Source organism: Nuphar pumila, chromosome 7 (genome assembly GCF_984573655.1).
Source record: "Nuphar pumila chromosome 7, dmNupPumi1.hap1.1, whole genome shotgun sequence".
Lineage (NCBI taxonomy): Eukaryota > Viridiplantae > Streptophyta > Magnoliopsida > Nymphaeales > Nymphaeaceae > Nuphar > Nuphar pumila.
The window spans coordinates 126,875,429-126,891,661 of record NC_143255.1 but is presented as its reverse complement, the minus strand read 5'-3'; the positions used below and the strand labels follow the sequence as shown (position 1 = coordinate 126,891,661).

Below are 16,233 nucleotides of genomic sequence, written 5' to 3'. Positions count from 1 at the left end.
TTGTATGCTCTTTCAAGTTATCTTGTGAAAGTCTTTGATAATCCTCTTCTGACTGCAAATCTTCTCATTACTTTTTAAGGTGAAGTCTGTCCATCAACGGACGTCACTCAGGCAAATATGTCTTCACAGCAGAAATTAGATTCCTCCCGATCTGTAGAAGAGCTGGTGCTAAACAATGCAGATAGTGGATGCTTAGGCGTTGCCCTACCCGAGGATGTACATGCAGAGACATCTGATTATCCACAACTTGAAACATTATGTTCAGCCCCTCCAGAGGTGTCAGATCTTCAGGAAGATTTAGTTGATAAGGATTCCTCTGCACATGATTCTTCCCTTGTGGCTGGTAAAAGTAGTATTACTATTGATGTTGGAGAGACTATTTCAGGGAAAAAGCGCAGGTTAATGGATAGCACACCTGTCTTACAAGATGCGAATCCATCTAAGATATCTAAGCCATCCCAATCTGCAAGAAGTGTGAATTTTGTTCCTGATGATGATGATGTATTGGCTTCTATCTTAGGTAAGAAACCAAGTTCTTGATTTCAATGCTTATGGCTTTTTTGGTTTGCTATGCTGTTTTATCTAGTAGGGACTTTTGATTACCATCTTTTCTCCAGGATTCATTTATCTTATTCCTCCATTAATTATTCTTTTCACTTTAGTTCGAAGGCGAACTCCTATATTCAAAATTAAGCCTACTCCACCTCCAGCTGAAATTGTACCTTCCAGACGTAATCGAGCAACAGTTAAGGCAAGTACTCAGAAGCGGAAGGTGCTGTTAGATGACACAATGGTCTTGCATGGCGAGTACGTCCATTTCTCTATTGAAGTTATGCATTTATTTGTTACAGTATCTTTTGTCACTTTGTCTTCCAGTGACATACTTGATCATTTATTAATTTGTTAGTCCTTATCTGCTACTTTGATGCTACCAGTACAATACGGCAACATCTGACAAGTACAGAAGATATACGTCGGGTGCGAAGGAAGGCACCATGTACCACTCCTGAGATATGGAGAACCCAGAAGCTTGCATCAGCTGATGAGATTTTTAGCGAGTCATTATTAACTGGTAAGATTATTAAGCAGTATATTGCTTCATTGCATTTTCGTGTTTTTGATCTGCTTGTACTTTCACTATTCTTCTTATGTTTCTCTTTTTTCCCAAAAAATATTGCTAGTCCACCCCCACTCTTTCCTACGTATATATATAGGGTAAGACTCTAGTGTTTTGTGTACTTGATGTTTCCGGACTAATTTCACCATGATTGTAGACGTCTAGGGAGCATAGGTCATTATCTGCTTGGAGTCCTCAATAGATATGATCGATGTACCTGTATATGAGTTCATTTATGTTTGATCACGAGGTGTTGAATGCGTTTCTTTTGGCTTTCAGGAATATGCCCACAGCTTGCTTGTCTATATAGTAAAACCCTTAGTATGACTGAGGATGGGGCTTTGTGTGTAATATCAAAAGATACAGAACCTATTGGAAGCTCAGACCTTATCAAGGAACCTAGTGTTCAAAATGTAGATAAGCTCTTGAGAAATTCCCTTGAAAATAACTGCCTTCAAGTTCAGGAATCTACAGATACACTTGTGGAGACTGAGAACTGTCTATCTCATTCACATGGAGGAGGTCTGCAGGGTCCAACTCAAACTGTAACACATGAACAGGGAATGTGTAACATATCGGCAGATAATGGTGCATTAGTAGCACCTGTGCATGATGGTAGAGAGAATGACTGTGTAGCGACTGAGACACCTTTTCATGGGTCAGTGGAAGATGACATGTTGGTGGGACCTCCTGTAAGTAAAGAGCATATAGAGAATAATGTGTCCAATGATTTGAGAAAGCTTCCTCCTGCTGCTACTCTAGATGGAGTTGGTGGAATTGATCCTTCTCACTCTGATAAGGATTCTGCTGATGGTAGAGTCGAGGTAAATACTGTGGAAAATCATTCTGATTCTCATTTGCACGTACATGATCAAGATTTAGTTATTCAACCTGTTGACAAAATATTGGAGGTGGATGGTGAATCTTTGGATACATTTAGTTTGGTCGAGGGTGCACCTATTGAAGGAGATATCTCAATGATGAAATCAACAGATGACAAGCATGTTCTGGAAGATAGTAGCAAAACTATAGTCATTGAGAAGCATGACATCTTGGGTGAGAAAACTAATGACAGGGATGTCAATATGGTTGATGTACTGAAGTGTCCACTGCAAAGTGATCTTCAACTACAAAGGTTTGATAATGGTGATGTATCATCTCCCATGCTTCCTAGTTCTCAATTAGGACCTTCTGTGCCCCATGAAAATGAAACTTTAAATTCAGAAGCAACTGCTGATGAATATGCATCAGAGGGAATCAGAAGAGAGTCAGTGGTTTCAGCTGAGGATACAGTTATGACCGAAATGGTTGGTCTTGATAGCAATATTTCAACTGAGCATAAGGATCTACACAATGGTGCACTTTGTCCAGCTTCACTGCAGTCAGAAACACAGATTGTTTCCATGCATATTGAAGATGCTACTGGTCATGGAAACAATAGGGAGCCTCTACAGGATAATCAAGATGCTATTGAGGATGTCTCTGCCAGAAATGACTTGGATGAGAATTTAGTTGAGGTCAGTCTCCTTAGATCTGTCTTGCTTTAAGCAATATTTACTTTAGGCTGCTTCAATTATGTTGTTTTTATTGTTGTCTTATTGTTGTCATTGCTGATATCACAAGTTGGCCACTGCATTGTGAAAAACTCTTGAATCTTAATACATGTAATATCCAGGTGCTGATCACAATTATTGTCTTGCAATTGTAGTTGATATCAGCATCTTCATTGCACACTGCTGGTATGTGAAACTCAACAGGTTTTAACAGCAATGCCATTTCTGGTAAACAATCCGCATCATGGGTCAGCATTTAGAAGTTGAAACCAAATGCACCTTTAAAGAGGAGTGAAAAGATGAAAGGCTAGTGTGTGTGTGTGTGTTTTAAAACCAAGTGACTTGTGAATAGGCCCAGCGGTGCTTGACCTGTGACTCAGCCTGATCAACTCACTCACTCAACTCGGTTACGATATGTATAAAATCTGTAGTTATATAGAAAATTATATATACACATGATATACGATTGTATGTGTACATACACATATGTTATGTAAAATATGTGCATTATATACTCATACACATACATAAATAAATAATTATAATATTTATGACTCGGTTGAGTCAAAGACAAAAAGAAACTATAGCTTGATGCATCATTTAATTTGGTTAAAAAAAAATCAAATTGGCCAAAATATTTCAAAAGGTGGAGAGTACAACATCCCTTTCGAATTTTGGTAAGCGAAAAGTATGGCTGCATTGTAATTAAATCAAAAGAGAGAGAGAGAGAGAGAGAGAGAGAGAGAGAGAGAGAGAGCACACTTACAAGGCCACTAATGGGCTGAGCACAACTTCCACTACGGGCAAACACAAGAGCTCAATAGAGTTCACAAGCACAAGTCACTAAGGGCTGAACACAATATAAAAAAATATAATTTTATTAACACACAAAATGCTTAAGAAAAACATATCTTACGTGAAGGGGAAGATCCCCTATATATACACAAAAAGAGGGAATGAGGGAGCTCAACTAGCTATTGGGCTAGCCCAACAGTTAGTTGAGCTAGCGGTTGGACGAGCTATGTAACGACCCCAACTCATACCCGTTAAAAAGTGATAAATTTTTTTTTTAAACAATTACGGAAACATTCCGAGAGACCGGGGCCTTTACAGTTATAACACATTCACAACCATAAGTGATCTTATACCCATCATCCAAACCAAACCAACTTTATTAATTGAATCATATAGTCTGAAGACATGTGCAAAAGAATGTCAATAAAGCAAAAGTCTGTCAAGTAGTCGCGTAGTTTTTGTAGGTCCTCGCAAAAGCAAATCCCTTTAATGGGCCTCAAAGACTGTAAAAACACAAAAGTAAGGGTGTCAGAATCAAAGATCCTGCGTACTCTAATGACTCAAATAAGCAAAAAGAACATAAATAAGAATCATGCAATATTTTAGAGGGATACAATTATGACAAATTTATAATTCAAATAACCATTCAAGCAATAATGAACATTTGCTTAAGAAAGAGGGAACAATTATTATCAATAGGGAACATCAATTAAGCAATAAAGACATTTATCATGCAATAAAGAGCAAATATCATGCAATCACCAATACATCACAAGTAAATATGCATGATCTAATGCATAACAGGAATATGCATGCTTTCAATGCACATGCATGAATAAATTATTATATTTTATCAGAGTTTTCTTTTATATGCATGTCTCTATTAAATGCACACAAACTTTAGTTCCTCTTTTTATTGCTGTTGCCCACGGATACTCAAAATAGGTAAACAATTTTCGAGGTCAAGTTAGGTCCCTAGTTGTAGCTTAACACAAAATTTGTATTTTATTACTGGGTTCCACACTCAGCTCTCGACTGATATCAGAAATCAACATCCATTCGAACATTAGAAATCAACATCTAATGTCGGGACATTATGAAAATCAACATTCACTAATGCCACTTTTCTTGGTATATCAAAACAACATCTGTGTCTATACACGACCCCCAACCAAAGTGGTTGAATCTCTCTAAAATCGTGGTCGGGAGAAGAACCTCCATATCGGGTTCAGGAGCATAACAACGAACACAGAGTCTTAGTATCCTCACGGTTCCTCAAAACCGCAATGTTCAGGATTCCCATACTATAGAAGGGACATCGATGAATCGTAGTTTACACTGTTCTTTTCTTTTCTTTGCTTTTATCTTGTTATTAATTCAACTTCTTAAATTTGCAATTCAATATACAAAATTAATAACACAGGTTCGCAAATCAACATGCGAAGCTTATCACGGAACCACAGCTCATGGCAACATAGAACAATGCAATTAGAATAATAATATCAAGTATGATTTTTGCCGTGCATAAACAATTAAACAAGGAACAACACATGCTCAAGGCTCTTACGGCCCACAATGATCTATTTTGATTATCGATGCATTCATATGCAAAAATTATAAATAACATGCCACTATGCATTTATTTCCCATGCTTTTCAATACACAATCATGTATGCTAATTTAGAGATGTGCATGAAACAACAATATTCATATGCATGTGTTCACATAATCATGCCAAATATATGCTTTCATTAATGAATCATTTCAATTAAAACATGTGAACACTCATGCAGTTATGTGTAGGCAAAGAGATACCTATTTCACGTATACACATGCACAAGAAGGCAACCTTGCATTAATATTTTGATTCAACATAGTATAACAAGTTTAATCATGTGAACATTTTATTCTTTTGCATGCGAAAAGCCAAGTCTAACACGAATAAAAAAATTCTGGAAATTAACATGCCAAATTACTCTTTTGTTCCAGATTAAATCAAACACAAGAATGTGCAAAAATTGAAATTCTTAATGTACTGTTTTGGCCTTTGTCCAAGTACAGTCTGATTTGCCACATACAAACTTTTTGCATTTAGCCTGCACCCAGCCGACTCGGTCGGCTGGGGCTCGGCTTTCGGCTGGTCTGGCAGCCCCTACACATGCCCAAATCGGACCTGTGTACGCTGCCAGGGCCTCAGCCCAACAACCATAAAAAAAACTTTTATAAATCTGTTTTTTTTGTTCAAAACCTACCCAGCCGAGCCCACTCGGCTGAGCCTAGCAGGCTCGACAGGCCTGGAAGACCAAGCCAGCTGAACTCGGTTCAGCTGGGCCTAACAGGCCTGTCAGCGGGTGGCCAGGTATGCTAACCAAACCATACCAAACCTTTTAATATTTTTTTTTCTCAAAATATTATTATTATTATTATTTTGAAACTGTGTAGACTGGTTTTGCCAGGCCTGCACCAATCCAGCCGAGTGGCTAGACCGGGCCTGGCAGAGCCAAGCCTCTGCAGCACACCCATATATATATATTTTTAAATCTTTGTCAAATGTACATGCATGAACAACTTTAAAAATAAAATTCAGGTACTCATATGCATGTACAGTCAAACTCAATTATGCATTGCATGTACTAAATAGATTTATCGTCAATAAACATATGTATGTTGCTTTTCACATTCAAGAGTTCACATAGATCTAAAAGAGCAAACTTAACATGGAACATGCATTAATATATGTTGTTCAAACATAGCATAAATCAAGTACAGGATTTCTGTTTTATCAAACAATAAGCATGCACCAATTTTTTTTTAATTGCATATAGATCGCATCATGTTTGTTTTCTTTTTCAAACCTTAGACACTAGATCTGGACCAGATCTGCGCATCTGCGCATGTTAAATACATGGCAGATCGGTCCAGCTCCATAGATTTGCAGAACATTAAAAATATATATATACATATATATATATATATATATATATATATATTTCAAAAAAGGAGAAACAACATTAATCTCAACCATGAATTTAGAGTAAATATTCAGATTTACTCTTTTTCCATGTTTTTCAGCCAAAATCTTGCAAGGAATACAAATTCATGCTCATTTTCTCATTCGATTCAAGAGAAAAACTCGTACATTAACCGTAGATCGAAAAGAAACTAAAGATGGACGGATGGATTGGAGAATAACCTCCTTCTTCCTCCTCCTCCTTCCTTTTTTTCCCTCTTTCTCTCTACTTTATTTTTGACCATTATATAGGAGGATAGGGGGTGATGCCCCCCTTATCTCTCTAGCCCTTCTAGAGAGTGCTGGAGAGAGTTCACTCCCATTTGGGAGTCTTCCTCTCTCTTGTTTTATGAAATTTTTAAATCTCTTTAACACTTTTCAAAGTTTCTATTTTTAAATAGACTTTCTCAAACCTTCTTTAGCCTACTTGGACATATATAAGGACTCTATCAAGGAGTTATAAACAACCATCACAATTAAAATTTGAAATTAAATAAAATTAATTAATTAATAACTATTTATTAATAATTAAATACCTAAAAACTTTCATAGGGTGCCTTATCTCTCTGGGAGTCTTTTTAACTCTAAATTAACTTCAATTTAAATATAAAAGTGAATTTAAAGTTGGATTTTCGTTAAGCATGGGTTTTTGATCTGGATTCGGATCCAAGATCCAAATCCACATCCAAAATCCAATTGGGTCCTGGGCTGAATCAATTCCAGATTAATATGAGTCTTGGATAGAGTCCAAATCTATATTAATTTGGATCAAATACATTGAATCCAGTTTGATCCAAATCCGGACCGACCCAAATTCGGACTCGACCCATAGAGGCAGTCATTTTTTGAAAAAATGCGATTTTTGGGCCAACCGTAACCCAAATTCAGAAAAGTAAAATATTGTTACTCTCAGAATTTCGAGACGCATCCAATGATATGTAACTCAGATTTCGCTTTTGAATTATGTCTGAAAATAACCTGAATTTCGCTTGAATTTAAAGGTCGAAAATAAAATTTTTCTCACGTTTTAAGCGGCTCGTTTAGGCCTTGTCGATGAGACCTGGGCCAAGCCCAAACTCAAAAGCATCGACCTAAAATCGTGAATCTACCGATTTTTTCTAAGTGTGAAGATACACGATATTACAAGCCTAACGACTAGAAACAGAAGGACAAAAATGCCCTTGATGGCATTTTTATCCTAAAATACATAAAACATAAAATAAAAAAATAAGAAAGAAAAAAATGCATATATAATCCTGAAATACATTCTAAAAAGAAAAAATCTATCTATATATATACGATAAAAATACATATGAAAAGGAAGAGTAAATAAATAACATGTATTTAACAACCCCCCCTGAAACTTTTGGTGAAATGACCAAAAGTTTGCCAAGGATAAAAGAGAAACGCGACAAATGCAATGCTTTAGTAAAGAAGTTGGCAAGTTGGAATTTTGATGTCACATATGGGAGATCTAGTTCGTTTAAGGAATTTCTCACAAAAGTAATGACAATCTATCTCTATATTTTTTATGCACTCGTGAAAGGTGTGATTACTAACAATGTAAATCACAATTTTGTTGTCACAACACATCTTTGACAGAGTAGTGTTGATACCCATATCCTTCAATAGACTTCTTAGCCAAACAATAACCGTGGTAGTGGTTGCCATATCTCAATACTATGCTTTTGTGGAAGTGAGCGATACCTTTTGTTGCCTTTTATACCTCCAAGAGATAAAAAAATCATAAAAAAAAATATAATAACCTCTAGTAGAAATATGATCATTAGGATTGCCTCCCTAATATGAATCGGTATAGACCAAGGTTTTAAAACCCGTGACTCGGAACTCGACTCGTTCTTTATTGACTCGTGACTCGGCGGGTCAACTCGGTGACTCGGACCGGGTTTTCTTAACTTTTGATTTTAAAAGAAAAACAATATATAATTTGTCTGAAACCATGTTTTTGAGTAAACATAGTCTCCAAATGTCTGTAAGAATATAAAAACAACTGCAAAGAGCTATAGAGGTTTGCTTGAATAATTGAATTTGATATCTATACAAGCACTTTGACAGTCAATTTGTCATGTGCCACAGAAATCTGGGAGTTTAAAGATTAAAAGTTTATTAGATGTAGAACAGTTGGTCACGACAAGCAAAAATTCATTAATTTTGCTAGTTTAAGTCCAGACTCCCAAACCATTTCATCAGCTTGCAGAAAGTACTAGACTCTTTTAGCCTTACTCAAGACCTGGTTCTTCATTTCAACAGTTTATCTGATTTTTCATATCAATCCCAATTTTGAGGTAAACAAGGTCTGAAACTGCAAAATAGACCATTTTTTATTTGACAAAAGCAAATGCATACAAAAATCTCTCCTGGTTTTGCCAATAGAGTAAGTTTTTCAATGTATGTTTTTACACAGTCAATTGTACATACAATCTATTAGAACACAATTTTTTTTTTCAAATAGTTTGTCAACATGTAAGCAAGTTTCTCAAGGGCTTCACAAATCAATGGCCTACAATATGCCAAAATTTCATGACTCAAAAAAACATATTTTTACATAAAAAAATATGATAAAGGTGTGATTCCTAGCAAATAAACCATGTTGAACACATATATGAGGTCAGATTGCTTAGATACAACTTGCACCTGTGATTTTTCAACTAGATTGTACAGACAGTAAACAGTAGACTGCATATATGTATATATATCATTACCATTTGAAACTCAAAAAACAAATTTCAAACATCCCAGAACTCGCCCGAGTCAGGCCGAGTCAAGCTGAGTCAAGCCGAGTCAGGCCGAGTCAAGCCCGAGTTTTGGCAAACCGAGTTTGCCTTGCCGGGTTGACTCGCTGGAGGGTCGAGTCAGCCGAGTCAACGAGTTTACTCGGTGAGTTTTAAAACACTGGTATAGACAATTAAATTTAAAGATGATGACGAAGATAAGAAAATCTCTTTAGTTATGGTGTCCTTCAAATATTTGATGATTCTCATAACAACAACCATATGAATCGAGGTAGGGGCATGTTGGAATTGGCTCGTACTGTGGAATGCATGTGCAATGTCAGGTCGAGTGAGACAAATATGTAAGAGATCCAATCAGCTGTTTATAAGCGTGAGATCCTCTAAGGGAGTCATCATTTGTCCTCATTTTTGCATTGATGATTTCTAGAGTACTCAAAACCTTTTTATCTGTCAACCCAAACCTAACAACAATCTCAAATGCCAATTTCATTTGAGACAAAACATACCCTCGAGGGTGGCAATCTCAATACCTAAAAAATACCTTGGAAAATAAGATTGAACATATCAAAAATTTCTTTAACATTTTTTTTAAATAAATTTAGCTCTTTTTTATCACTACTAGTAATAATCATATCATCTATATATAAAAGATAATGATGAATGTTCCTGCATTCTTGACAAAGAGAGCAGTGTCAGTATAACAAGATATAAAACCAAGATCAATCATGACTTTGCTAAAACGGTAATACCAGACTGGCTTGTTTAAAACCATATAAGGCTTTCTTAAGTCGAAGAATTATACCTTCCTTAACATTAAGCCCAGATGGAAGGTCCATATACACTTATTCACTTTCTCATTAAGAAATGCATTCTTGACATCTAATTGGTAAATCAACTATTTTTTAACAAAGGCTACGACTATGGGAGTCCTAACACTTGTCATTCTAGCTATCGGTGCATAGGTTTCTTCATAATCAATTCCATATTCCTGAGCATGACATTTGACCACTAACCTGGTCTTATTTCTTTCTAAAGTTCCATCACTCTTGGTTTTAACTTTGGATACCCATCGACATATTATAGTTTTTTTCCTAAAAGAAGATTCATAATTTTCCAGGTTTTAGCTCTATGTAGGGCATCTAACTCAACCTTTATTGCATCTACCCGATGGTGATAGTCTTTGACTTCTTTGTATGTGGAAGGTTCATGAAAGACGTGAATAGCTAATAGACAAACTCTATATTTTGGTGAAAAAGACTCATATGACACAAATCTACTAGGGGCCTTAGATATATGATCCGATCTCTTAATATTGGTCTCATCTATGGGTTGGTTTTGCATGAACTTATCAAGTGCACATGAGTGTTTCTCGTTGTTACATTGGGAGTATACCTTGAATTCTTGAACATCTGCTTCCCGGACCGGAGATCCTGTATAAAGCAACTCTTAGTTGAGAAGGAGATTTCACATCCATGATCACATATTTGAGAAACAGAAAAAAGGTTTAAATTTAGTTGAGGTATCACCCTCACATTTGGCACAAAGAATTTTTTGGAAAAACTTAAAGTTCCAAAACTTTTGATTTGTAAGGCGTGCCATCGACAGTTGAAATATAAGAGGTTTTTGAATTTGGACATAAGTCTGATAACCCATTCTCATGAGGTGTCGTATGAAAGGATGCTTCAGAGTCAAGGATCAAAGAGGACATACCTGGAAGAGAGGAGGTGGCAATGGCGGCACCCAATGTAGATGGAGATGAAGATTTGAGTAGCAATTGGGGTGCCTCAGATAGTTGAGCAAGAGAAAAGGAATCCCTTCCTTTTGTTGAATCTTCCTTCCTCGGTGTGCTTTCTTCAACGGAAGCAACTCTTGGCTTCAGAACTTCATTTATCTTTGAACAATTTGGCCTTATGTGTCCCGGTTCTTGACAATGATAACATATGGCTTTCTTATAGTTGCCATTATAGTTATTTTGTCTTCCAAAATGAGGAGGCTTATAAGTCTTAACATGATTTTCGGGTTTGGAAATGGCTAAGACTTCATCTCCTCATTTTACCATGCCAAGACAGGTTTCTTTTTTGGCATATTTCGGCAAGGACATCTTCTAGGGGAAGAGGCTTAGATCTATGGGGGAGAGAAGATCTAACTTGCTCATACTCCGCTCTAAGCCCATGCAAAAATTTTAAAAAATGTTCTTTTTTCATTTGTTGCCTTCTAAGTTCAACATCCTCACTATCTACCCATTTGGGTTCTGGGAGGGATAGCTCATCCCATAAGGGACTAAGAGAGCTAAAGTAATCACGGGCACTCATGTCTCTTTGTTTAATGGTGCGAATCTTTTCTTGGGAGAAAAATTGCTTAGCGAGGTCTTTTTCGAGTGTACATACCTTTCATGAAGAACCATGCCTCGTTAGCTTTGCGAAATTTGGCAATGTTTGCACAAATTTTTAGCTCCACGTTGCAAGTATTTTGGCATGCTTACTTTCCCAATCTTCAATCAACAATTGATGTTCTTCAGTGGCTTTAATTCGTGCTCCTCCTTCTCCTTCCATTTTGGTAAGTTGAAGTTGAGGTTCCAGTGTAACGACCCCAACTTCTTCCCTTGCAAAAATGCAAGAAACCCTTTTTTTTTTTTTATAGAAACTTTCCCAAGGATCTGGGGTCCTCACAGTTCCACTTTCCATTGGGTATTCCATCATCACAAAGCACTGACAATCATCATCAATGAGTAGCAACACCAACCTATTATTTATGAACCGAAGTAAATTGTTATTACCATTCTTCATACAATCAAAGAGTTCAGGAATTGAAAAGAATTATGAAGCCAAAAACACAAACATAAAATCCCTATGCCACTGCCGAACTATCCACTCCAAATTGTGAACCTCGTCCATCCATAGTGAACAGCTCATCTCTCACTGCCCTCCATTTCCTGTAAAACCAACGAAGTAGAAGGGTCAGAACAAAATTCTGAGCACTACTAATTCAAGGAAATTAGGTGAGACAAAGATCATGAGTGCGATTTCATATGTGAGTTTGAGTGAGTGCCGATACCACCAACATGCAACATCCAATCATGCATAAGTGTACTAGATTTTTCATACTCACGGCTAAAGGACAGTAAGTCAGTAATACATAGCAAAAATAAAACATTTCAACATGCTTTTAAGAAATGAATTGCATACATTTACCATATCATGAATTAGAGACCATTTCAATCGATGCATGACTTAGTGCAAAGAAGAAAATGCATAGCTTCCTCATTATCTTATATTTAAGTTTGAGTTTTCTTTCCATATGCATAACCTTATTTAATTGCATACAACTTTAGGTTTCTCCTTTTTAAATTTCCATCGCCCGCGGATACACCAAACGGGTAAGAACCCCGAGGTCAAGTAGGTTCCCAAGGTAGATTCACACACAATTTGGTATTTTATTACTGGGTCCCAACCTAGCCCTCGACCGAGTCACCCTCGGAACATTAGACCTCCCCATCTAATGTCGGGGACACAAGGGACACCCCACGCCCACAAGTGCCACTTCCTTTGGTACCAACAAATTCACAGCTGTGACCATCACCACCACTCCCGGGTAAAGTGGCGGGTTCTCCCTAAAACCGTGGCCAGGAGAAAAAACCTCCATATCGGGTTCTGGGGACCAAAAATTTACGCACACGGAGTTTTTTGTATCCTCACAGTCTCCCCAGGACTGGAAACTCTAAGATCTCCATTCTCCAGATGGAAGACCTCAGATCAAAAGTTACACTGTTCTTTATTATATTTTTATTTAATTCAGTTCTAAATTCTGCAACACCCTATGCAAAAGTGAAGTGTAAAACTCGCATACGCCTCTGCGAGAGATCATATGGGACTTCCGCCCACGAATACCATGTGAACAGTGTAGTGGTATGCCACCATCTTACGTTGTGTAGGTGATGCAGCCAATGTGGAAACAAAACCAACTTTCTTAATAAAGTGCACAAATTACCACACCATATGCATGTACTATCCATGTACAAGTGTCTCTATGTCACCCCCTACCTCTTATGCATTCATCCATCGTTCATAAATTCATGACAACAATCTATGCATGATATCACATTTTAAAACCCACATTGATCCATATATGCACATAAGGCTTTAAACAATACATACTTCCATGTAATCATGCCACATATTTCAACAAGCATTCATGATTAAGACAACCCGCAGTATACTAACCAAACTCCCATTTAAATATCATAAAATGGAATACTATCGTTCATCCATCCATCAGGATGATGTAAAAATCCCAGCACCTACTAGAAGAAATAGTTAGGCTTGCCACGACTGCTGGCTATACTAGCTAGATGAGAGCATCCAGCACATCCCCTGCTAATATTACTGCATACACACAACAAAAACAGAGAAGAACACAACATGCCAGTCCCCTACGGCTGGTGGTCTTTATACAAAGAAATCCCTCTTAGCAGCCGACCATGGAGAGACAGTAATGGCATAAAGATACTAGTATTGGCAGCCATCGGTACCCATTGAAGGTATCCAACGAGGTAGGCTGCTGTCATGCCTGTTACATCACCTGTGCAACCCTTGTACCCCATCTTTTCTATTATATGATAACAGATTTGACACAGCAACCAAAATTTTTCCATTTCTCCCTCAATTTTCAAGAGTACAAAGGTGTAAATTCAGACGTAGCAAAATCCTCATGCATGCAGCAATAACATATTTTACTTCACCGAGTTAAGGGTAAGAATCATGGTCTAAACACGCCCTCAATTTCATCTAATGTTTCAGCTTCTAACTTATCATTTCCATGTTGTATTCAAAGCAAATATTTTCAAAATATCAAAGAAAATAACAGGTTATGTATAGCATGATCTACTACACAGTTGAGCACACGAGATATAGCAAAAACCCCTAGCTTAACTCACTCACACACCCCCAGCCTGTGTTCATCGATTTCCAGGTTACAAAATCCCCCAAATCCCTCTCATGGAAGATTTGAAACCCCAATCTTACCGATTTGGGTTTTAGGTTTAGGGCTAAGGTAAACCCCCAAACCCTACCCTCAAACCCTCATACAAGATCGAACCCACGTTCGATCTCTCACCCATTTCCGAGGATAGCCGTACCTGATTACGGTGATTTCCGGCGGCTGGTGGCTTCCGGCGTGAAGAGGTGCAGGCCGATCGTGTTTCCCCCCCCTTACTGCCGTGAAGGGCTCCTTCCTTCACTGCGTGCGCACCGGTCGGGAGAGGGAGGGAGGTCGAGTGGGGGAAACAAAATCCTGGATGTGGGGGTTTCCCCTCCTTTTTAACGCCGAGCTCCTCCCCCTTCCCTCCTCCTTCCGGGAAAAGAGGGGTTGGTTACGTTCGGCGTAACCTCCCCCTTTCTCCCTTCTCGCCTTTTTGAAACTGCAAGAATCGTGCTTGAGGCACGATTCTTGATTTTTATTTAAAAATGCTCGCACTCGGGTCCGGGTCCAAACCCTGCGACCCGCAACACCCGATCCAACATGAGCATGGATCCGGGTCTCTCAGGGCTAATGGATCCTCAGTGGATCCTTGCGGGTCCAACTGTGGATCCGACCTTAATGCCTGAGTATTCTCCTAATTAAATTCATTATAGAAATCCGAATTTAACACCCATTTATCGATTCCTTTATGGGTCCGGATATCGGGTCCTATATCCAAATCGACTAAATATACCCTAATTCTTCCGGATATTACATCCAGAATGGTGCCCATCACATAACTCCAAAGTTTTTTGCCCTTGATGTTGTTCTTGTAACGCCCCAAAATCCAGGACTTGGTAACTTTTTATGAAAAGTTTGGAAACTTCGAAATCAATCATTTATCAGAGTTTGAAATAGAAGTTCAGCGGAAAAATCTTGTTTGAAATAGTAAGTCAAGGGACCTTGAGCGCATTACAGCACAAACTTTCTCTTGCACAACGAATTTGCAACTCCGCACATTTAAGAAATCAAATAGATTATGCAAATGCAATTTTTATTTAATAGTTTAAGACTTGTGCAAAGAAGAGATTTTCAGGAAAACTTTTATGTAAATTTACCTAGGAGCAAAACGTCAAGGAAAGGGTCTCATCTTGAACTCATAACGTCATCGTGTCATCGCAAGCTGCCTCAACCTGCCCATGAAATGAGTCAGTTTCGCGAAAACCTAGTAGGAGTGCAAAAGACAAGAAGGAACAAAGACTGCAATAAGCAAGATAATTGCTCAACTAAACAGGAAAAACAAAACAGAGCTAACCATATATCTGTCGAGTATGGTAAGCAAAACTCCAGTAAAGCAAATAGCTAAATACAAGAGCAGTACAGAACAAAGTGTTGAACAGGTAAAATATGCATTTATAGCAATCCAACTGATTTTATAGGCAAGGAGTAACTAACTCCACCAAGCAGTCAAGCATGGTAAGCATAGAAACTGAATAAGCATTTATAACGAAGCTCACAATACATGAAATTACCACTTAACTCTTCAGTTCATCGATAGGTAACTATATGAATCATAAAGTGCAAGTTATTGCACAAGCATAAGCTATCCGTGATTAAGCAATCACACGACAACAGTTATATATATTAATCACAAGGGGTAAGCAACTTATAAGACAAACAACTACATTGGTTCTAGTTGTAAACAATTCGTAGATTACGAGCTGTGAGCAATTACATTCGTCATATAAACAGTTCATAGATTACGAGCTGTAAGCAGTCACATTCGTCATAAGAGACGCAAGCCAACAAGTATTATATTACGACAAGTATGAAATAATTCAACCAAGTAGCAAGTCACATGCTAATATATCGCAACTAGCATAATGCTATCATCATAAGCATTTGACTAGCACGAGCAACTAATTATTAACAAAGGATTGCGTAATCATTTCAACCAATAAGAGTAGCGCCACAATGAGCATGCATAGCTCAACAAGTAGAAAGCTGAATTACAGAGCAAACAAGCAATTCACATCATAGTACGCGCAT

At 37.7% G+C, this 16,233-nt stretch overlaps 1 protein-coding gene across 6 annotated transcripts in view; it reads left to right on the top strand.

Annotated features, from left to right (window-relative positions):
* Window positions 1-16,233, top strand: part of LOC149833417 (sister chromatid cohesion 1 protein 4-like) — a 68,108-nt gene that overhangs the window by 15,114 nt on the left and 36,761 nt on the right. For all 6 annotated transcript variants that reach the window (XM_090015107.1, XM_090015105.1, XM_090015110.1 and 3 more), the window contains exons 10-13: window positions 80-520; window positions 663-807; window positions 936-1,072; window positions 1,397-2,634. In XM_090015107.1, the coding sequence (XP_089871233.1) occupies window positions 80-520; window positions 663-807; window positions 936-1,072; window positions 1,397-2,634 (1,961 nt within the window). The remainder of the gene's footprint in view (window positions 1-79; window positions 521-662; window positions 808-935; window positions 1,073-1,396; window positions 2,635-16,233) is intronic.